Genomic DNA, 23,240 nt, shown 5'->3' on the forward strand with positions numbered 1-23,240 from the left:
GCCTTGACCTTGTCCTGCCAGACATTTACAGTCCCCTCCCCACCACCCATGACACACTCAGTGAGTCTCAGTAACCTTGTCAGCACTAAGAGAGCTTCCTGCAGGGACGGAAATGTTTCAGGTCTACGCCTGGCAGCCACACACCCCATGTGGCTGTTGAGCTCTTATCCTGAGGAACAGAATGTTTCATCTCACTTCATCTTCGTGGATTTAAGCTGGAATTGACACGGCTCCTGGGTGGACAGGGCAGCTCCCTGCTTTGCAATACGATGTTGTCAAAGAACCTCAACACCCGCTAAATGAGCTTATATCTGTTCTCCGTTTTGACCAGGAAGCCAGAAGGGGCTGCTGACAGAAAGAGACTTAAAATCAGGTATGTTTTGATGACGGGATAAAGAAGATGTGGTATATCTATGTACAATGGAATACTACTCAGCCACAAAAAGAATGAAATAATGCCATTTGCAGCAACATGGATGGACCTAGAGATTATCATACTAAATGAGGAAGTCAAAGAGCGAAAGACGGATATGTGATATCACTTATATGTGAAATCTAAAATATAACACAAATGAACCTATCTACAAAACGGAAACAGACGCGTGGACATAGAGGATAAACTTGTGGTTGCTGCGGGGAGGGGGATGCGGGAGGGAAGGAGTGGGAGTTTGGGATTAGCAGATGCAAACTATCATATAGAGAATGGGTAAACAACAAGGTAATTCACCGTAACGGGAAAGAATATAAAAAAGAACCTATATATGTGTATAACTGAATCACTTTGCTGTAAAGCAGAAATTAACGCAACTTGCTAATCAACTACACTTCAATTAAAAAAAAATCAGGTATGTTTTTCAAGCTCCCATGGGCTCTCTGCTTGGTTTTCTCTGATTGCAGTCACCTGGGGAAGTTTCCTGAGGCTTCTTTCAGGCACACAAAGGAAACCCCCCAAATGCAGTAAATGCTAGTTTTGTGCACCAGCCTTTTATGGGGCAGATGGAATCATAGTCCTGTGTGAGCAAAGGATTTAAAAATGAGGCACTTTGAATTGTTCAGAACCAAGCGTGATTAAGAGAAGGCTTTTTTTTTTTTTTTTTGAGTGATGGAAGGTAGTTATTAAGAGAAAAGATGAAAAACAAACAGTTTAGGGGAAAAAAGAAAAAAGAGTAGGTACCACCTGGAATCTATCTCATTGCTTTTAATCTCGTTGCTTCTATTCTCGCAGAAGGCCCACAACACGTGTATCGATACGTTTATTTAGCTTTACATCAGCGGTCCCCAACTAGGTAATCCTGCCCCCCAGGGGACACTGGGTGATGTCTGGGGACAACTGTGGTTATCACGATGGGGGGGGTTCCTGGTGTGGAGTGAGTGGGGGCCAGGGATGCTGCTCAACATCCCACAGTGCCCAGGACGTCCCCCACCCCCACCCCAAGAATGATCAGGCCCCAAATGTGAGCTACACTTCAGTGGCAAATTTCATGTTATGTGTACTTCATTACAATTTAAAAAAATTAATTTCACCTATTGTTTACTTTTTAAAAATGTGGCTGGTGGACATGTAAAAGCACATACGTGGCACACTTATGCTTGGGTTGCACAGCCCTGGCCCGGGGCTGACTGGCATTCTTGTGTGTTATGTCTCTGCACTATTTATGAGACGATTGTTTCAGAAACATTCAGAGAAAAGGAAGCAGAGGAGAGATGCCTTCCATGCTCTGGAGTTCCCTTGTGGAGAGTGGAATCTCCCTGTAGCCGGAGGGGATGGAGTCAGGTCAGGAACGCGGTTCTTGTCTGCCCTCAGGTCACTGTGCAGCGAACGCCTTTTCCTGCGGGAACAGCGAGTGTGTGACCAAGGTGAACCCAGAGTGTGATGACACAGCGGACTGCCCTGACGGCTCTGATGAGGCCCACTGTGGTCAGTCTACCTGTCTGGTCTGTTTTCCGGGCCATGTCCCCTTCCAGGGTCAAGTGCTGGCTCTGGCCCACTGTGCCCATCACATGCAGACACGTGGGCCTGGCATTCACTGAAGCTGGACAGACAAAGGGAGGGGGCACCTGTGATGTGACAGGAAACATAAGCAGCAAACAGAGAGGGGAGACCTCAAGGTGTGTGGAGTAGAGAGCCCTCGGGTGAGAAGGGGGAAAAATCAGGTCAAACCATGGGAAGCCTCACATGCCAGGAACTGGGGATCTATCCTATACATAGTGGGGAGTCACCAAAAGGATTTGAGCAAGGAAAAATTACAGTTGAAATGCTGTAAGAGTAGTCAGCATTTTTCTAGCAATGCTGGCCCATGCAATAAGGTAAGAACAGTGGTTTAAGTATTGGGAAGGAAGGAAGAAAACCATCATAACTTGCAGTGGATTGGATTATCTAAATGAATCAAGAAATTGACTAAAAAGATATTAGAAAAATAAGACAGTTCAACAGTAAGGGGAAGATAAGATAAATACTAACGTAAAAAAAAGCTATTGATTTGCCTTGTACAATTAATAACCTGTTGGTTAGAAGATACAATGGAAAAAATCTCACTCAATCAATAGCAACACAAAATAAACATCACGTCTATAATAATAATGACATAGAGTTACAAAACATTACTGAAGGACATAAGAGGAGACTAAATAAACAGAGACATGACATCCTATGAGAATATGGACATATAAAGATTTTGAAACTTGTAAAATACATGGTGAGGGAGACATTCTTAGCCTCTGGTATCTGGGATGTGGAGGATGATGTAGAGGTTGATTGAAATTGGCAGGTGTGGTTGAGGGTCCCCAAGATTCCCTCAGATTCAGTGATTCACTACAAGGACTCACAGAACTCAGTAAATCTGTTATATGTATGGTTATCGCTTCTTACAGTGAAAGGATATGGATGAAAATCAGAAAGCAAAAGGTGCAGAGTGCAGGAGAGACCAAGTTCAAACAAGCTTCCAATTATCCTCTTCCAGTGGAGTCCTGTGGACAGCACTTAACTAACTCTCCCAGCAGCATATATGACAACACACACAAAGTATTTCCAACCAGGGGAGCTCACCCAAGCCTTGGTGTCCAGGGCTTGTGTGGGGATTGGTCACGTAGGTATGTAGCATCCATATAGCTGACTTCAGGATATGGCTGTCCTAGAGCTGCTGAATCAGAGGACCTCAGGCTGAGTGGATTAAACAACAGAAATTTATTCTTTCCCAGTTCTGGAGGCTAGAAGTCTGAGATCAAGGTGTCGGCAGGGTTGGTTCCTTCTGAGGCTGTGAGGAAGGATCTGTCCCATGTAGTCTCCCAGCTTCTCATGGTTTGCTGGCATCTTTAGTGTTCTTTGAATGTGGGGGCCGTGGGGACGAGAGACTGGAGACAGATCTCCCAGGAATGCGGCCGCACTCCTGCCTTCTTGGGGTCCTGGTTGGTGATCTCTGTCTTGCAGACTGTGGTTTGCAGCCTGGCTGGAGGACAGCCGGGAGGATTGTGGGTGGCGTGGAGGCATCCCCGGGGGAGTTCCCTTGGCAAGTCAGCCTCCGAGAAAACAACGAACACTTCTGTGGGGCCGCCATCATTGGTGCCAGGTGGCTGGTGTCTGCTGCACACTGCTTCAACGAGTGAGTCCAGGTCCCTGCGGGCTCAGAGCCCACCACGCACCTGTATCCCACGTTCCTTCCGCTCTGGAAATGCCACCTTTCCTGGGTATCCTCAGAGCCCCTTGGAACTCCCTTCCTCCCTCCCTCCCTCCTTCCTCCCCTCTCTTCCTTCCTTCCCTTTCCTTCCTCTCTCCCTTCCTTTCTTTCTTCCTTCCTTTCTTCCTCCCCCCTTCTTTCCTTCCTTCCTTCCTTCCTTCCTCCTTTCCTCCTTCCTTCCTTCCTTCCTTCCTTCCTTCCTTCCTTCCTTCCTTCCTTCCTTTCTTTCTCCCCCCCCTCCCTCCCCTCCCCTTCCCTTCCTTCCTTCCTTCTTTTGCTGTGTCAGATCTTAGTTGCAGCATTCAGGAACTTTCATTGCAGCACGCGAGCTCTCTAGTTGTGGTGCACAGGGTCTAGAGTTGCCCCGTGGCATGTGAGATCTTAGTTTCCTGACCAGGGATCGAACCCACATCCCTTGCATTGGAAGGGGGATTCTTAACCACTGGACCACCAAGGAAGGCCCTCCCTCTCTTTATTTTTGGTTAAATCTGAATGCATTAAATTTTTTTAATTGTGGAAAAATATATATAGCATACATTTACCATTTTAAGTGTACAATGCACTGGCATTAATTACATGCACATTGTCGTACAGTCATCCCCACCCTCCATCTCCAGAACTTTCTCATCTCCCCAAACTGAAACTCTGTCCCCATGAAACATCGACTCCCACCCCCTCCCCCAGGCCCTGGCCCCACCATCTACTTCCTGTCTCTGTAGATCTGACTCCTCTAGGGACCTCTGTGAGTGGAATCAGACAGTACTTGTCCTTTTGTTTGTTTTGTTTATTTATTTTTGGCTGCATCGGGTCTTAGTTGTGGCATGTGGGATCTTTGTTGAGGCATGCGGGCTCTTCATTGCAGTGTGCAGGCTCTTCATTGTGTACATGGGCTTCTCTCTAGTTGTGGCGTGAGGGTTTTTTCTCTCTCTAGTTGTGGCATGCAGGCTCCAGGGTGCATGGGCTCTGTAGTTGTGGCACATAGGTTCCAGAGCACGTGGGCTTTGTAGTTTGCAGCACACAGCCTCTCTACTTGAAGTGTGTGAGCTTAGTAGTTGTGGCGTGTGGGCTTAGTTGCCCTGAGACATGTGGGATCTTAGTTCCCTGACCAGGGACCAAACCCACATCCCCTGCATTGTAAGGCAGATTCTTTACCACTGGACCACCAGGGACGTCCCAGTACTTGTCCTTTTGTGACTGACCTCTCACTTAACATGTTTTCAAGGTTCATCCATGTTGTGGTGTGTGTCAGCGTGTCTTTCCTTGTTATGGCCAAATAGTATTCCAGTGTGGGTGGACGTGTTTATTCATTCATCCATCGATGGACAGTTGGGTTGTGTCCACCTTTTGGCTGCTGTGAATAATACTGCTATGAACATGGGTGTGCAAGTGTCCGAGCCGCTGCTTTCAATTCCTTTGGGTATAAACCCAGAGGTGGAGTTCTTTACTCTTTTGAGGAACCACTATCCTGTTTTCCACATTGGCTGCACCATTTTCCATTCCCACCAGCAGTGCACGAAGGTTCCAATTTCTCCACATCTTTGAGAAGTTCCTTTAACATTTATTGTAAAGCTGGCTTGGTAGTGCTGCGTTCTTTTAGCTTTTGCTTGTCTGTAAAGCTTCTGATCTCTATCAAATCTGAACGAGAGCCTTGCTGGGTAGAGAATTCTTGGTTGTAGGCTTTTCCCTTTCATCATGTTAAATATATCATGCCACTCCCTTCTGGCCTGCAGAGTTTCTGCTGAAAAGTCAGCTGATAACCTTATAGGAGTTCCCTTGTATGTAATTTGTTGCTCTTCCCTTGCTGCTTTTAATATTCTGTCTTCGATTTTTGTCATTTTGATTACGAAGTGTCTTGGTTTGTTACCTTTGGGTTAATCTTATGGGACTCTCTATACTTCCTTGACTTGGGTGACTGTTTCCTTTCCCAAGGTAGGGAGGTTTTCAGCTATCATCTCTTCAAATATTTTCTCGGGTTCTTTCTGTCTTCTCTATAACATAAATATTGTAAGGTGAATATTAGCATACTTCATGTTGTCCTAGAGTCTATTAAACTGTCCTCATTTCTTTTCACTCTTTTTTTCCTTTTTTCTGTTTGTTGGTAGTGATTTCCCCTACTCTGTCTTCCAGCTCACGGATCTGTTCTTCCGCCTCTTTTAGTCTACTTTTGATTCCTTCTAGTGTACATTTCATTTCATTTATTGCATTCTTCATATTTGTGTTTGGTTGTTCTTTACATTTTCTAACTCTTTGTTAAAAATGTCTAACTTCTCACTCTGTGCATCCATCCTCCTTCCGAGTTCTTTGATCATCTTTATGGTCACTACCCCGAACTCTTTCTCAGATAGGTTGCCTGTCTCCACTTCACTTAGTTCTTCTTCTGGGGTTTTATCTTGTTCCTTCCTCTGGAACATGTTCCTTTGCTGCCTCATTTTGTCTAAGTTGCCATTTGTATTTTTATGTCTGTGGTAGGTTAGTTACATTTCTCAACCTTGGAGAAGTGGCCTCTGTAGGAGGTGTCCTATGCGTCCCAGCAGTGCACGGGATCCCTGCTCATCACCCAAGCTCTAGGGGTTCCCTCTACAAGGGCTGTGTGGGTCCTTCTGTTGTAGCAGGCTGACCATGTATGTGAGTGGTCTGGTAGGCTTGGTTCGCTGCCAGGCTCTGTCTTGTGTGGATGCTGTTGGCTGCTGTTTAGTGGGGCCTGGTCACAAGGTAGCTGGTTATGGGATCCTAGGGGGCCTGGGGCTAGTGCTGGCTCACTGGTGGGCAGAGTCAAGGTCCTGAAGATTCTGGGGCTGTTGCCCACCCACTGGCAGGTGAAGCCAGGTCCTGGGGTTAGTGCTGGACTACGGGCAGGCAGAGCTGGTTCCTGGGGTGTGGCTGCAGGGCCCAGGGATCCCAGAGCTCATTTCAGATCATTGTTGCTGGTGGGGCTGGTTCCCGATACAGTTGGGTATGCGTTCTGGAGTCTCCCAAAGGTTGCATTGGTTTGCCAGTGGGCAGGGCTGTGGCCCAACTGTTCCCCAGGTAGGGTCTGGCCTTTGTTGTGGGATCATGGTTTTCTTGCCTCTGGTGTCCACCCACTGATGGGTGAGGCTGGTCTAGCAGCGTGTGCAGGCTTCCTGGAGGGCGGGGCCGGTGCTGCCCACTGACGGGCGGAGCTGGGTCTTGGTCCTCTGGTGGGCAGGGCTGCGTCTAGGGCTGTGTCTAGAGGTGGCTGTGGGCCCAGGGGGCGTCTCCAGGCAGCCTGTCTGCTGATGGGTGGGGCTGTGTCCTGCCTGAGTGGCCTGAGGCATCCCAGCGCTGGCACCTGTGGGCTGTTGGGCGGGGCCGGGTCTCGGCACTAAAGAGCCAAGATGGCGGCCACCAACATCAGTGTTCACGTGGCTGAATGTTCCCCAGTACCTCTGCCGCCCGTGTCTGTGTCCCCATGGTAACCCACAGCTGCTCCCCTTTGCCTCCCCAGGAGACCCTCCAAGACCAGCAGGTGGGTCAGGCCCAGGCTCCTATCAAATTACTGCTTTTGCCCTGGGTCCCGGTGCACTTGAGATTCTGTGTGTCCTTTAAGAGTGAAACCTCTCTTCCCCCAAGTCCTGGGGGGAGCTCCTGCCGTTAAGCCCTGCTGGCCTCCAAAGCCAAATGCTCTGGGGGCTCCTCTTCCCAGTGCGGGACCCCCGGGCTGGGGAGCCTAACATGGAGCTCAGAACTCTCGCTCCCGTGGGAGAACCTCTGCCATGTAACTATTCTCAGTTTGTGGGTCACCTGCCTGGGGGCCTGGGATTTGATTATATAACGCGTTGGCCCCCCTCCTACATGTCTTGTTGTGTTTCATTCTTTTTTTTTTTTTAATTAATTAATTTATTGGCTGCATTGGGTCTTCATTGCTGTACACAGGCTTTTTCTAGTTGCGGAGAGCCGGGGCTACTCTTCATTTTGGTGCGCAGGCTTCTCATTGTGGTGGCTTCTCCTGTTGGGGATCATGGGCTCTAGGCATGCGGGCTTCAGTAGTTGCAGTGTGTGGGCTCAGTAGTTGTGGCTCACGGGCTTAGTTCCTCCATGGCACGTGGGGTCTTCCCAGACCTGGGATCGAACCCGTGTCCCCTGCCTTGGCAGGCGGATTCTTAACCACTGCGCCACCAGGGAAGTCCCTGTGGTTTGTTCTTTATGTCTTTAGTTGTAGAAGATCTGTTCTGGTAGGTTCCAGTCTTTTTCATCAGCGGTTCTTCTGCAGGTAGTTGTGATTTGGGTGAGCTCATGAGAGGAGGTGAGCCCAGGGTCTTTCTACTCTTCCATCTTGGCCCGTCTTCCAATCTCTCCACATCCTTGCTTGTTACTTTGTTTGTTTGTTTTTAATGATAGCCATCTGACTGGGTGTGAAGTAATGTCTCACTGTGGCTTTGACCTGCCTTTTCCTGATGATGAGTGATGTTGAGCATCTTTTCGTGTGCTTGTTGGCCATCTGTGTGACATTTGTGTGACATTGTTCCATCTTTGGAGCAATATCTCTTCAGGGTCTTTGCCCCGTTTTGAATCAGGTTGTGTTGTTGTTGTTGTTGCTAAGGATGGTCAGAATCTTTAACGACCAGAGTGGCCAATCAGAATGGAGCCAGCCAAAGGTGGGAGAAGGTTCTGGAAGCCTCTGGCGGTGCCAGGCATTGCTGTTCGGTTATTTCCATCCGAGGAGTCCTCGGGGGCAGGGCAGGGCAACAGGAAGCATGGGCTCCCCTGGGAAACCATCACCTACGAATTTTCCTGGAGTCACTAACGGAACAGCCTGCTAGGATTCCCAGGGAAAGTGACAGTCTGGGGAACACTGGTCACATAAGCGATGACGTTCAGGGCAAGAAGAGGTGCTTTTTATCATTTTAAATTTCACTTCTCTCAATCTTTTATTATGAAAATATTTAAATTCTAAGTAAGATGAAAAAATAGAACTACGAACCCCGTATGCCTGTGTCTGATTTCAAAAGTTGTTACTATTTTGCCATATTGGCTTCCTCTCCCAGTGTCTGCATCTGTAATTATTCACACATACGGTTCATTCATATATATCTTTGCCAAAGCATTTGAAATTAAGTAGAAAACATCATGACGCCTCGCCTCGGACTCTCCCACGCACATCTATGCAAACAGACAACAGTCTCTCGCATACCCACAACACCACCATCACACCCGAGAAAAATAAAAACAGCCACGGAGTGTCGTCCAATAGCCAATCCATAGGCAACGCCTCACTCCCCTCCCCCTATTCCCAGCCCTGTCGGGTCCTGTCTTTGTTTAAAATGTTGATAATTCGTGCACCATGTTTTGTTTTATTTTTATTCTAATTTTTGACAGTGTTGTATGAAAATAGTACTATTAGTCTCGATGTGTGAGTTTTGGGGCGCCCACCTGACATCTGCCCACTGGGCGAGTGTCTCGTCCTCACCCTCCTGCCGCATCCTTGGTGGGCCTCTGAGCGGGGGTGTGTGTCTACCCTGCAGATTCCAAGACCCCACCGAGTGGGTGGCCTACGCGGGCAGCACCTACCTCAGCGGCTCAGAGGCCAGCACGGTGTGGGCCCGCGTGGCCCGGATCATCCCGCACCCCTCCTACAACCCTGACACGGCCGACTTCGACGTGGCGGTGCTGGAGCTGGGCGGCCCCCTGCCCTTCAGCAGGCACGTGCAGCCCGTGTGCGTCCCCGCCGCCACGCACGTCTTCCCGCCCAGGAGGAAGTGTCTGATCTCGGGCTGGGGCTACCTCAAGGAGGATTTCCGTAAGCACCCGCCGCCCGGCAGCCAGAAAAGCCAAGCCAAGCAAGCCGCACGCGGTCCGGTCTCATTAGCCGCGGATTCCGTATGTGCGAATTCGCCTACTCGCTAAAAGTCGTGTGTCACCCAGGTGGCTACTCGTGGGGGGTCTGTGGTGGTTCCCTGATGTGCAGTTTGAGTCGTTCCCAGCTGAGGTGGAGCCGTGTGGTGTGCTGCCTTCTTGATTCAGCTCAGACTGGAAACCGGCGTCCTCTTCGTTATCTATTTACTGCCACCTTTTTTATTTTTATTTTTTTCATTTTTGTGCTTTTTGTGGCAGATTTCACAAAATCTAAGCAGGCCCCAAGCGTAGAGCTGGAGTGCTGGCTAGCGTCCTAGGTGCAGGAGGGCTGGGCGTGCCTTCAGGGAGAAAGTATGTGTTTCGTGAGCTTTGTTCAGGGGAGTTACGTGGCTGTGGGCTGTGAGCTCAGTGTTAATTGTATCAACAATGTATGTTAAGTGAGGTGTCCTTAAGCAGACACACATGCACCGTCACGGAGTTACATGTGGATTGGCTGTGACCAGAGGCTCACAGGAGCCTGATCCTGTGTATCCCCAGGTGCGGTGGGGCAGTGTTCGCTGATTCAGTGTTTGGGCGACTTTATAGAAAAGAGCTGCCTCGAATTGACTGTCATCTGATGGTGATAAATGCTGGGAAGGAAACCAGGAGGAAAATTAAACTGGGGGTGGGATCAGCTTCAGGAAGGGGCCTGAGATGGTGACACTTCAGCTAAGACCAGGCATCCCGACTCTAGGGACTGGGCAGGAAGCAAATCAGAAGAAACCCCTGTCCACATGGAGCCCCCGGTCCAGATCAGCGCTGCCCAATAGAACCTCCCTGGGAGGTGGACACAGGCCCCATCTGTGCCGTACACTACAGGAGCCAGCAGACCCATGACACAGGCCAGCGTGACCGAGAAACTGGGTTTTATGTTTTATTTCATTGTAATGAATCTCCACCTGCCTTTAAAGAGCCTCGTGTGGCCAGTGGCTACCGTACTGGACAGCACAATTCCAGGGGGCAGTAGATAATAAACAAGATACGTGACAGATGGTGATGTACAGAATGGAGAAAAATAAGGTAGGGGTGGGGAGGGGGCTACAATTTAAAATAGGAGATGAGGGCTTCCTAGGTGGCGCAGTGGTTAAGAATCTGCCTGCCAATGTAGGGGACACGGGTTCGATCCCTGCTCCAGGAAGATCCCACATGCTTTAGAGCAGCTAAGCCCGTGCGCCACAAAAAAAGAAAAAAAAAAAATAGGAGATGAGAGGAGGAAGGCAGACATTCTGCAGGGACAAGCATTGTTGGCGGCTGGAACAGCATGTGCAAAGGGCCTGGGGTAGCCAGGGTAGGTGGTCCAAGCTTGGGTATTTGTGTTGAGCTGGGGATGGGGGTGGCAAATGCCCTGGAAGGTTTGAGGAGAAGGCTACATAATCTGATTTAATGTTTAGCCAAGATGGGGCTACTGCCAAGATAAGAGAAAGATTCTAGCAGGTAAGGGGGCACTCGTGAGGGCAGGTTTCAGGAGGGGAGGGGAGGAGCCTGGTCCTGGGGTGTTAACTTTGATGCTGCTTAGCTGTCCAGGCCGAGAGGGTGGTCAATGGGCATTGGTGGACCTGGCTCTTTTCTGAGCTGGGGCTGCAGCAGCTCCACTGCAGCTGGGGAAACTGAGGCTCAGCCTCCTGGCTTGGGGTGGCTGCTGGGGTCCCGGAGTGCTCACCCTGCTCCTCTCTCCCCATCCTGGGCAGTGGTCAAACCAGAGATGCTTCAGAAAGCCACCGTGGAGCTGCTGGACCAGGCCCTGTGCGCCAGCCTGTACGGCCACACACTCACCGACAGGATGGTGTGTGCCGGCTACTTGGATGGGAAGGTGGATTCCTGCCAGGTGAGCCTGGCACCTGGGAAGAGGCCAGAGGCCCCAGACAATGCCCTGCCAGCCCCAGAGGCAGCTGGGAAAGGCCCTCAGTTTCCCACCTGAGGCTCCCCTCTCCCTGGACAGGGGAGCTTCTGTTTCGAGTCCACCACCAAGATTTCCTCTGCTTGGTTTTTCATGTGGCTGTGAATTTCCTCTTTCTTTTTAGTTTATATCTTTGCTCTCCTTTCCAAGATCTGGTGGGTGGGGAAAGGCTGCTAGGTTGCCACGTCAGAGCTGGAAGCTGGAGAAAACGGCGGGAAATAGTAAGAGAGCTTGTGTTTAAGGACGAAAGAGTCATGGTGAGCTGGATGTGAGGAGAAGGCAAAGGATAGCAAGACAGGCTGAGTGAGGGCAGATCTGGCACTTCAGGAGGATGCTGCAGCTGCCGGTGAGATGATGGGAGTTTCCTAAGCCACTGGTGACATTATCCAAGGTCTACTGGGCTAAGGAGGGGAGGGGATGTTGTTTATTTGGGTTGGGTTTTTAATTGTCAGTGGTAGAACTGAAAGAGGCCTTAGAGATCCCATAGTCCAAGTGTCCTATTTAATTTTTTAGAAGAGGAGACCGAGGTTCTGAGATGTGAGGTATCAGCCCATATGTGCTCCGTGAGCTCGTGGGGAGAAAGGTCCCTGACCAGGGCTCCTTCTCTGACCCTGCGGCTCTGGGATTGAGACCGGCTGCAGCCGGGGAGCCCCAACCCCTCCTGACGGTGTGTCTTTGTCTCCCAGGGTGACTCCGGGGGCCCCCTGGTCTGTGAGGAGCCCTCTGGAAGGTTCTTTCTGGCTGGCATTGTGAGCTGGGGAATCGGCTGTGCAGAAGCCCAGCGTCCGGGGGTCTACGCCCGAGTGACCAGGCTGCGTGACTGGATCCTGGAAGCCATCACCACTGCAAGCAAGCCTCTGGCCCCCACGGCGGCTCCCGCCCCCGCCACCCCCAGCACTGCCTGGCCCACCAGCTCCAAGAGTCCAGTGGTCAACACCACCACCAAACCCATGCTGGCCCCCAGCACCGCACTTCTGGACTTAGCCACCGCTTCTAAGCCACAAGGTACATTCTGGGGAGACAGCAGAAGTGGGTGTCTGCTGCATGCAAGGTCGGGTGGATTGGTACTGGCTTGCTGAAGCACTCTGTGGGGAAGAGATGGGTGGTTGATTAGTGATGTCTGTCAGGTACACAGGCAAAGGCACGTGGTCGCCTTTCACGTTTACTGCCTGATAAGCTCAAGCGTCCAGGAGACTGTACTCAGAATATCCTGAAGGGTCAGCAAGAGGCCAGTGACCATGACGGTGGGGCCAGGGTGGGAGAGACGGACTTGGGTTTTCACGGACACAGCCTGCACATGAAGCACACATGTTCTCCACCTGTCTCCACTTTGTGGTTTCCAAGGACCCCAGGTCCAGTCACTGCCGGGATCTGACACTGATCCCACTTTGTGGTCCCACAGACCAGCGAGGCTCGGAGCCAGTTGAAACTCTGCCTCATTTTTTTTTTTTTTAACAAAAAATCTCCTTTATTCTTGGTTGCTCTGATTCAGTCATTCAACAGTTAAAGATTTATGTTGTCATCAATAATGTGAAATTCTGACAGATGGTGGTATACAAAGTCAATTAAGATGTGCTCCCCATCTTTATTAAACATTTAAAAATAAAGAGTGGGAAGAATAGTAAAATACACTCCCATTAGAAAGAATACATGATTTATTTTGAGTACATACCAGTTTTTCAAAGTACTGTGTGCCTGGCCAAAGATATATTATTAAAGACGCACATGCACGTGTGTACACACACGTGCATACAATCAAATAAACATCACACATCATATAGGAAAAATTATATATAACAAGTACAAATGAAAAAATTTTGATAGTTTGTTTTGGCCTATGGAAATGAATATCAAACCAACTGTTTTTTCTTTTTCTGGTTATTTTTTAACATTAATTTTTATTGGAGTATCGTTGTTGAACTCTGCCTCATTTAAATGTTGCCTGCACCCGCCCTGCCCCCAACCCCTGAATAACCCAACCCTGCCTTCGTCCAGAGTGGCCTGGGGTTGTGGCGTTGGGGCTGCGTGCCGGTGTCTGTGGTGCTGAGGCTGGTGGCGCCGGGCTGCTACGATTCTGCCTTTTTTCACCCACATCCCCCCAGCCGGGCCACGCGCTTGCTCGAGACCTTAGGGCCCCTCTGAGCCTCGATGTCTGCATCTGTGGGCCCTGCTCAGCCAGAGCCCGGCGGCCACGCCCGGTGTCCGAGGCCCCTCTGGACCGGGGGTCCCCCGCCGAGCAGGCTGAGATGCCCGGCCCTCCTGTCTTGTCCTCGCAGAGTGCGGGGCCAGGCCGGCGCTGGAGAAGCCCACCCGGATCGTGGGCGGGTTCGGGGCCGCCTCCGGGGAGGTGCCCTGGCAGGTCAGCCTGAAGGAGGGTTCCCGGCACTTCTGCGGCGCCACCGTGGTGGGGGACCGCTGGCTACTGTCGGCCGCCCACTGCTTCAACCAGTAAGGCCCCCTCGGCTCCCCCATCACCACCAGGTCCCCCCACCGTCACGTTCTCATGCCTTCAGAGGCCACTTAGGACCAAGCAGGTGGCCATCCGTGTGCTCGGGGGCCTCCCCTCCCCTCCAGGCTCATGTCTAGCTGCAGGGGGTTGGGGGGCAGCGGGAAGAAGTAGGGGGCTCTGGGGAGCAGCTTCTGGGAGGAGCCTGTGGAGCTGGTCTGTGGGGGACACGGGGGCTGAGGAGTGGGGGGGCAGGCTCCTCCCCTTCGCTCAAAGGCAGGCGGCCTTGACCTCTGACTGTCACAGAGCCGTAGGGGTCTCTTATGCCTTCTTGTCCCAGAAGGAAATGAGGCCCAGGGGCTCCCTGCCTCACCCGCAGTCCCCTGGGGCCCTCCCCGGGGCCTGGACCCTGCAGCTCTGCCCGGTGCCCTGGGGGCGGCGGCAGGGAGTCTGATCGGCCCTTCCCAGCAGCACGAAGGTGGAGCTGGTGCGCGCCCACCTGGGCACCGCGTCCCTCTCGGGCATCGGCGGGAGCCCCGTGAAGATGGGGCTCAGGCGGGCGGTGCTGCACCCCCAGTACAACCCCAGCATCCTGGACTTCGACGTGGCCGTGCTGGAGCTGGCCAGGCCCCTGGTCTTCAACAAGTACGTGCAGCCCATCTGCCTCCCACTGGCCATTCAGAAGTTCCCCGTGGGCCGTAAGTGCGTCATCTCTGGATGGGGAAACACGCAGGAGGGAAACGGTGAGCTCCGGCGCCCCACTCCCACCCGCAGACCACTCACTTCACTACTTCAGGGTTGCAAACTCCCACCCACAGGCCCAAGGTTTTTTGTTTTTGTTTTTCTTTTTTAATTTCTCTGAATCCCTGTGAATCCTAGAGGAACATGTTTGTTTGTTTGTTTGTTTTTTTAATTTCTTTATTTGGCTGCTCTGGGTCTTAGTTGCAGGTATGCAGGATCTAGTTCCCTGACCAGGGATTCAACCCGAGCCCCCTGCATTGGGAGCTCGGAGTCTTAACTGCTGGACCACCAGGGAAGCCCCAGTAGCTGCTTTTTTAAATAAAGTTTTATTGGCACACAGCCACGCCCATTCATTACAGATGGCTGGGGAAGCTTTCCTGCTACAAAAGCAGAGCGGGGTGGTACCAGCAGAGACTGTCTGGCCCGTAAAGCAGAACATATTTACTCTGTGGCCCTTTATGGAAAAAGTTTGGGGACCCTTGTTATATTTTGGGGGGGGGGTTGTATTTATTTATTGGCTGTGCCAGATCTTTAGTTGCGGCATGCGGGATCTAGTTCCCTGAGCAGGGATCAAGCCCGGGCCCCCAGCACTGGGAGTGGAGCCAACAGCTGGACCACCAGGGACGTCCCTGGTATAGCTTTGGAAGCCCCCCCAAGAATTAATGCTTCCAATGAAAGCTCAGTGTAGCCCCCCTGCAGGTCACCCACAGTGCTAGGGAATCCGCTTGGGGACAGTGGTGAGATTCTAGGGTGGGGTCCACCTCCTTCTCACTCTGAGACTTTACACGCATCCCTGCAAGGATGTGAGCCTCTGTGCCTTGGTCTGTAGGATGAGATGGTACCTCCCTCTGGGGCGGTGGTGGGAGTGAAGCCGGCTACTGAACAGTGGCCCCTCTGTAAGCGGCCCTGGGGGGTCTCCTTGTCCTGGCAGCCACCAAGCCTGACCTCCTGCAGCGGGCGTCTGTGGGTATCATAGACCAGAAGGCATGCAATGCCCTCTACAACTTCTCACTCACAGACAGGATGATCTGTGCGGGGTTCCTGGAGGGCAAGGTCGACTCCTGCCAGGTGAGTCCGGGAGGGGCCCGGCAGCATTCACAGGGCTGGCACCCTCCCCCAGGCGATTCGCGTGGGGCCCGGCTTCTCCCGCGCAAAGTAGAAAGAAGAGGATTTTCGGTGCAGTGGAGTTTGAGCAGGGAAAACCTGGAGACCATGTACGTGCCCTTTAATGTATGATTTAGAGAGATTGTAAAATATTCAAAGAGAAGACGAGGCAGCAGTTTCAAAGTATGTGGCAGATCTACACGAAATGTATACATATTGATTTTAAAGCTGTGTAGTGTGTGTAACTGAAGGAAAGCTAATCATATATATGACTACCCTGTCACACCTGACATGTGGATGGCCCATTTTAAGGGGAAAAAAATTGACCCCAGAACATAAAAAGCCAGCTGACCTCACTCTCAAGGCCAGAGAAACACACAGGTAAGGAAGCGCATAGGCCCGTCTTACGTCGAAGCATAGATGCAAATACCCTTAATAAAATATTAGCAAACTCAGTCCAGTTGGGTATTAAGAAGAAAATACATCACCACCAAGGGGAGTTGATGTCTAAAAACTTTGGCTGTGCATAGGAGAATCCAGTAATGCTATTCACTGCATTGGAACCCTGAAGGGGAGAAATAGGATCGTCTTAGCATCTGGCAATTTTTAACAACCCTTTTGAAAAAGTAAATTCTAACCCTATGATAAATATATAATGGAAACCTACAGTAAACAACATGCTTTTAAATTTTTATTTTACTGAAGTATAGTTGATTTGCAATGTTGTTAGTTTCTGGTGTACAGCAAAGTGATTCAGTTATACACTGTGTGTGTGTATACACATACACACACATACAAATATATATTCTTTTCCATTATAGTTTATTTCAGGATAGTGAAGAGTTCCCTGTGCTCTGCAGTAAATCCTTGTTTCTTTTATACGTAGTAGCATGTCTGTTAATCCTAAATTCTTAATTTTCCCTCCCCTCCCCTTCCCCCTTGGCAACCACAAGCCTGTTCTCTATGTCTGTGAGTCTGTTTCTGCTTTGTAAACAAGTTAATTTGTGTCATATTTTAGATTCTACCTGATATCATATGGCAATTGTGTTTCTCTTTCTGGCTTACTTCACTTAGTATGACAATCTCTAGCTCCATCCATGTTGCTGCAAATGGCATTATTTCATTCTTTTTTATGGCTGAGTAATATTGCATTGTATATAGGTACCACATCTTCTTTACCCATTCCTCCGTTGATGGGCACTTAGGTTGTTTTCATGTCTTGGCTACTGTAAATAGTGCTGCTGTGAACATAGGGGTGCATGTATCTTTTCAAATTAGAGTTTCCTCCAGATATATGCCCGGGAGTGGGATTGTTGGATCATGTAGCAACTCTGTTTTTAGTAGTGTTTTTTTTTTTTTTGGCCGCGCCTTGAAGCATGTAGGATCTTAGTTCCCCAACCAGGGAATCAAACCCGTGCCCCTGCAGTGGAAGCATAGAAACCTAACCCCTGCACCGCCACGGAAGTCCCTATTTTTAGTTTATTAAGGAACTTCCATACTGTTCTCCACAGTGGCTGCACCAACTTACATTCCCACCAACACTTTAGGAGGGTTCCCTTTTATCCACACCCTCCCCAGCCCTTGCTATTTGTAGACTTTTTTTTTTTTTAATTTATTTATTGGCTGCATTGGGTCTTCATTGCTGCACACGGGCTTTCTCTAGTTGCTGCGCGCGGGGGCTACTCTCCATTGTGGTACACAGGCTCCTCACTGTAGTGGCTTTTGTTGTGGAGCACAGGCCCTAGGCACATGGGCTCAGTAGTTGTGGCTCACAGGCTCTAGAGCACAGGCTCAATAGTTGTGGCACCCAGGCTTAGTTGCTCTGTGGTATGTGGAATCTTCCCAGGGCAGGGCTCGAACCCGTGTCCGCTGCATTGGCAGGCAGATTCTTAACCACTGCGCCACCTAGGAAGTCCTAGACTTTTTAAAGTTATTGTCTGCGTTGGGTCTTCATTGCCGTGCACAGACTTCTCTAGTTGTGACGAGTGGGGGCTACTCTTCATTGTGGTGCACGGGCTCCTCATTGTGGTGGCTTCTCTTGTTGCAGAGCACCGGCTCTAGGTGTGTGGGCTTCAGTAGTTGCAGCACACAGGCTCAAGAGTTGTGGCTCACGGGCGTAGTTGCTCTGCGGCATGTGGGATCTTCCTGGAGCAGGCATCGAACCTGTGTCCCCTACATTGGCAGCTGGATTCTTATCCACTGCGCCACCAGGGAAATCCCTGTAGACTTTTTGACGATGGCCATTCTGACCTGTGTAAGGTGTTACCTTGTTGTAGTTTTTTGGGTGTTTTTGTTTTTTAAATGTTTATTTATTTGGCTGCACTGGGTCTTAGTTGTGGCATGCAGGATCTTTTAATTGCAGCATGTGGGCTCTTAGTCGCGGCATGCGGGATCTAGTTGCGACCAGGGATTAAATTTGGGCCCACTGCATTGGGAGCTTGGACTCTTAACCACTGGACCACCAGACAAGTACCCTTGTAGTTTTGATTTGCATTTTCCTAATAATTACTGATGTTGAGCATCTTTTCATGTGCCTGCTGGCCAACTGAATGTCTTCTTTTGGAGAAATGTCTATTAAGGTCTTCTGCCTTTTCGATTGGGTTTTTTGTTGTTGTGTTGTATGAGCTGTTTGTATACTTTGTAGATTAAGCCCTTGTCAGTTGCATCATTTACAAATATTTTCTCCCACTCCATAGGTTGTCTTTTTGTTTTTATGGTTTCCTTTGCTGTGTAAAAGCTTGTAAATTTCATTAGGTCCCACTTGTTTATTTTTGCTTTTATTTCTATTGCCTTGGGAGACTTACCAAGAAAACACTGATACGATTTATGTCAGAGAATGTTTCGCCTATGCGCTCTGCCAGTTTTATGGTGTCATGTCTTATATTTAAGTCTTTAAGCCATTTTGAGTTTATTTTCGTCTGTGGTGAGAGGGAGTGTTCTAACTTAATTGATTTACATGTGGCTGTCCCATTCCCCAGCACCACTTGCTGAAAAGACTTTCCCATTGCATATTCCTGCCCAGGAGGGCTGTTTTTTCTTTAGAGTTTTCTGCTGTTTTGTTTTGTTTCCAACGCAAAAGAGCAATCTTGGCTCATAGAGCTGACTTCGCTCAAGGTCACACGAGGCGCTGCAGCCCCACGTGGATGAGGGCAGTCCTGCTGAGGTCTCGTGTGTCCAGCTCTGCTGAGGAGCTTCTCCCACTTGGGGGAGCACAGGAGGGCCTGGCAGTGCCTCTGCAGAGAGGGTGCCGGGATGGTCAGCTGGCCCCCTGTCCTTCCTCTTCAGGGTGACTCTGGGGGACCCCTGGCCTGTGAGGAAACACCCGGCGTGTTCTACCTGGCGGGCATTGTAAGCTGGGGCATCGGCTGTGCTCAGGCCAAGAAGCCCGGTGTGTACACCCGAATCACCCGGCTGAAGGGCTGGATCCTGGCCACCATGTCCTCCCACTCCCTCCCCACGCCCCCACTGCCCACGTCGAGGACGCCCGCCAGCACGCACGCTGCCAGGACGACGGCTGGCCTCACAGTCCCGGGGGTCATGGCCAGTGGACCCACTCCCTGGGCCACCAGCAGGGTGACCAGCCAGCTGGCCAACAGGACCACGACCACCATGACCACTGCCACTAGGGGACAGACACCACTTCTACACGCCCCAGAGACCACTGTGGGCACCCAGCTACCAGGTACCTGGAGAAATGGAGTGAGGCGTGTGGGAGGCGGGGGTCCTGTGTCAGTTGCTAGGGCTGCTATCAGTGTCCCAGTCTGTGGGGCTTAAGCAGCAGACACTTACTCTGTCCCCGTGCTGGAGGCTGGGAGTCCGAGATCGTGGCGTCCGCAAGGCAGGTTCCCTCCGAGGCCTCTGCTTGGCGTGAGGACGGCTGCCTTCTCCCTGCGTCCTTACGTGGTCTCCCTCTGGGGATGTCTCTATCCTAATCTCCTTATGACAAGGACACCAGTCATACTGGATTGGGGCCACCCTGATAACCTCATGTTACCTTAATCACCTCTTTTAAGGCCCCATCTCCAAATACAGACCCATTCTGAGGTCCGGTGGTCAGGGCTTCCACACATGAATTCTGGAGGGAACTCAAGTCAGCCCCTTATAGGCCTGACAGCAGGGCCCCAGGACTGACTGGGCAGAAGCACACGTAACAGCTGGTCCCACGGGCTCCTGTGTGGCGCCTAAAGGGGGGGGGGTACAGGTCACCAGTAACTGGCTGACAGACATCGTGACAGAGAACGTGGCCCCGAGCTTGTGTCTGAGATGCTGAGTTCACTTTTATTAAATATTAATCAGAACCATACGAAACTGCCGGATTTGTGGGTCAAAAATAAAGCCCACCAAATGTAGCTGATTTCCTACGGCTCAAACTGACACCACCTGCAGTGTCCCGGGCACCAGGGGGAGAATGGGGCCCGGCTTCTGTCTTCCCTCCCCCTCCCCCTGCCACCCCCACCCCCCACATTCATACAGGACCCTGGCCCAGTCGGCCCAAGTCCCCAGACAGAGACCTGCACCCACAAAGTCAGGTTTATGGGCTCGCTGCAATGAGGCGACTCACCAAACAGCGGGAGAGGCAAGTGCTGTGGGATCTGGGGGCAGAGGGGGTGCAGGGTCTGGATGTGGTGCCTCCCCAGGGACCACACGGGTAAGACAGAGGTGGAAGGTCGCATCAGGAGCCCCTCAGCTGAGGCGCTGGACTGGACTGGACGTCAGGACAGAGCCTCTGTGACTTAGATCCTCCAGGCCCAGGGGGACCTCGCTGCCCGCTGTGGGTCCAGCAGGGATGCTCCGGGCAGGGGGCATTTTGATACTTTACAGCTGCAGCACATCCCTGGGGGAAATACTGTCTTTCGTGAACTCTGCAGCTGGGTCTGGCCTGCAGCCTGGTGATTCTTAGTTTTCCAACAGCTATGGCTCTTGTTCTGGGTCTCGGCTCTCGCTCTCGGTTCTGGGTGTGGCGGCCAAGAGGTGGGGGAGGGTCCCTGACATGACACCTACTGCTTGGGGGGAGGGTAGCATTGCCAGGAGAGGGGCTGCAGCTCCGGCCTAAGTCTCCAGGCCTCCCAGTCCCGGGAGAGGTCCAGATGGGGTCAGGTCGCAGGGCTGGTACAGAACAAGGCAGGTGGCCCCTGTCGCCCGCCCCCGCCGGTGAGGACGCCGAGCCCTTCTGCTCCCCGCTGCCCTCTATATCTGCTGAGGGGGGACAGGAGGGCCTTTCCCAACCATGCGGGGGGGCAGGCAGCTGGCTCTGGAGTTGGAAACGGGCCTGTGGGAATTATATGATGGGGTCCCTGCAGCGCCCCTTGAGACCACCCACTGTTCTTCCTGCCCTTGCGCTCTGAGGGTGCACCTCGTGTGCGGGAGGGGTGTGTCACAGGATGGAGGCACATGGGGTCTCTAGGACCCAGGTAAAGAGCCCCAGAGAGGGCATCCAGCAGGACCAGCCAGTGCAGAACTGGGGAGACCAGCCCCAGCCTCCTGGGACGCCCATGGGGTGTGCAAAGGCCCTGGTGCACAGGGAGCTTGGCTCCTGGGAGACTGAGAGATGCCTGGAAGGAGTGGGGAGCGAGCGGGGCTGCTGGCATGACCCCCAGCTGGGGAGGTGGGCGCCGAGCTGGGGGTTACATAGACTAAGATGCATTTCACACACTGAGAAAAGCCCAGAGGAGGCTCATTTGTAGGACCAAGCGCCAGGCCCCGCCTGCCTCGGTCCCGAGGTTTTCCCGCTCCGGCCCCTGCTCCCAGGGTCCGAGACCTGCAGCTGCGCGCCAGGTGGTCTGCGTGGAGGAGGCGCGGTCCATCCGCCCTCCAACCGGCGCCCGCCTCTCCGGCAGACTGCGGCCTGGCGCCGGCGGCAGCGCTGACCAGGATCGTGGGCGGCAGCGCCGCGGGCCGCGGGGAGTGGCCGTGGCAGGTGAGCCTGTGGCTGCGGCGGCGGGAGCACCGGTGCGGGGCCGTGCTGGTGGCCGAGAGGTGGCTGCTGTCGGCGGCGCACTGCTTCGACGTGTGAGTCCCGCCCGCGTCTGTGGTTCCCCCGGACCCAAGCGTAGCCCGAAACCTCAGGGGGTGGCGCCGCCCTTTCCCGCCACCCGCTGCCCCAGGCCGTCCCCTCCTCCTCGCAGCCCTGCCGTGCCCACCCACCAGCCCGAGACCAGCCACACAGGGCGGCGGGGCTGGCACAGGCACCACCCCAAAGACCACCCCATGGGGAGCCCCTTCCTGGCAGGGTGCACAGTAGGGCTGGGCCAGCGGCCCTGCCCTCCATGGAGAGGCCCCGCTCAGGCTGTGCCTCGTGGAGCCGAGGTCAGAGCGGGTGGGGAGGTAGGACAAGGGTCCCTCTGCCACCAGAGCCCTAATACTGGGGGGAAACGGACACAGCTGGCAGGGCCACGTCAGTGCCTGGTGGCCGGCTGGGCGAATTCGGGCGCGGCCGCCCTCGTCCTCCCCACTGTTCTAGGACAAAGGGACGACTCAACTGAGAGGTCAAGCGCCTGATCCTAGGTCCCCAGCCGGCCTAGGCCACAGCCCCCTGCGGGGCAGGGTGCGGGGGAGCCCCGGGCGGGGGGATCCGGGCGGACGCTTGTCCCCCACGTCCCGCAGCTACGGGGACCCCAAGCAGTGGGCGGCCTTCCTGGGCACGCCGTTCCTGAGCGGCGCCGACGGGCAGCTGGAGCGCGTGGCGCGCATCCACAAGCACCCCTTCTACAACCTCTACACGCTCGACTACGACGTGGCGCTGCTCGAGCTGGCGGGGCCCGTGCGCCGCAGCCGCCTGGTGCGGCCCATCTGCCTGCCCGAGCCCGCGCCGCGGCCCCCGGACGGCGCGCGCTGCGTCATCACCGGCTGGGGCTCCGTGCGCGAGGGAGGTAGGCACGGCGGCCTCTCCCCGGGCGGTTAGGGGCGGGGCGTCGGCAAGTGCCCCGCCCACGCCCCCATCGGGAGTCCCGCCGGCGCAGGCGCGGCCCCGCCAAGCCCCGTCTCGCCCGCAGGCTCGATGGCGCGGCAGCTGCAGAAGGCGGCCGTGCGCCTCCTCAGCGAGCAGACGTGCCGCCGCTTCTACCCGGTGCAGATCAGCAGCCGCATGCTGTGCGCCGGCTTCCCGCAGGGCGGTGTGGACAGCTGCTCGGTGAGCGCAGGGTGCGGCGGAGGCCCGGCTCGGCAGGGCGGGGCCCTCACGCTCGCAGCCCCCCAGCCAGGCCCCACCCCGAGCGCACCTCCTCCAACGAATCGCACAGGGCACCTTTTGGGCCTCGGAGTTTCCACTGGACAACCACTTAGTGGACATCCCTAACGAGCTGAGTTCCATCCTACCGCATCCTCCCCCACCCCGCAGAGGCTCAGGAGCTAAGACCCCGTTCTGCTCCGGGACCGCCGGGCAGGGGTCCACCAAGGTCCGCCAACCAGATGAAAGCTCGCCTGAGCACTGAACCCATTTCCAAGATAATAAAAGTGAGGCTCGGAGGGGAGGCCACTTACCTCGGGTCACAGAGGGAGCCCAGGCGACACTCCCACAGTGGCCAGT

At 53.1% G+C, this 23,240-nt stretch overlaps 1 protein-coding gene across 1 annotated transcript in view; it reads left to right on the forward strand.

The window, feature by feature from the left end:
• The window catches only part of TMPRSS9 (transmembrane serine protease 9), a 30,103-nt gene that overhangs the window by 6,535 nt on the left and 328 nt on the right, over positions 1–23,240 (forward strand). Inside the window, exons 5-17 of the mRNA XM_057708679.1 lie at positions 336–373; positions 1,805–1,918; positions 3,428–3,599; positions 9,158–9,432; positions 11,216–11,352; positions 12,111–12,429; positions 13,701–13,872; positions 14,342–14,613; positions 15,543–15,679; positions 19,001–19,397; positions 21,553–21,724; positions 22,319–22,584; positions 22,708–22,844. Of these exons, the coding sequence (XP_057564662.1) occupies positions 336–373; positions 1,805–1,918; positions 3,428–3,599; positions 9,158–9,432; positions 11,216–11,352; positions 12,111–12,429; positions 13,701–13,872; positions 14,342–14,613; positions 15,543–15,679; positions 19,001–19,397; positions 21,553–21,724; positions 22,319–22,584; positions 22,708–22,844 (2,608 nt within the window). The remainder of the gene's footprint in view (positions 1–335; positions 374–1,804; positions 1,919–3,427; positions 3,600–9,157; positions 9,433–11,215; positions 11,353–12,110; positions 12,430–13,700; positions 13,873–14,341; positions 14,614–15,542; positions 15,680–19,000; positions 19,398–21,552; positions 21,725–22,318; positions 22,585–22,707; positions 22,845–23,240) is intronic.

The sequence above is a fragment of the Hippopotamus amphibius genome, chromosome 15, assembly GCF_030028045.1.
Source record: "Hippopotamus amphibius kiboko isolate mHipAmp2 chromosome 15, mHipAmp2.hap2, whole genome shotgun sequence".
Taxonomy (NCBI): domain Eukaryota; kingdom Metazoa; phylum Chordata; class Mammalia; order Artiodactyla; family Hippopotamidae; genus Hippopotamus; species Hippopotamus amphibius.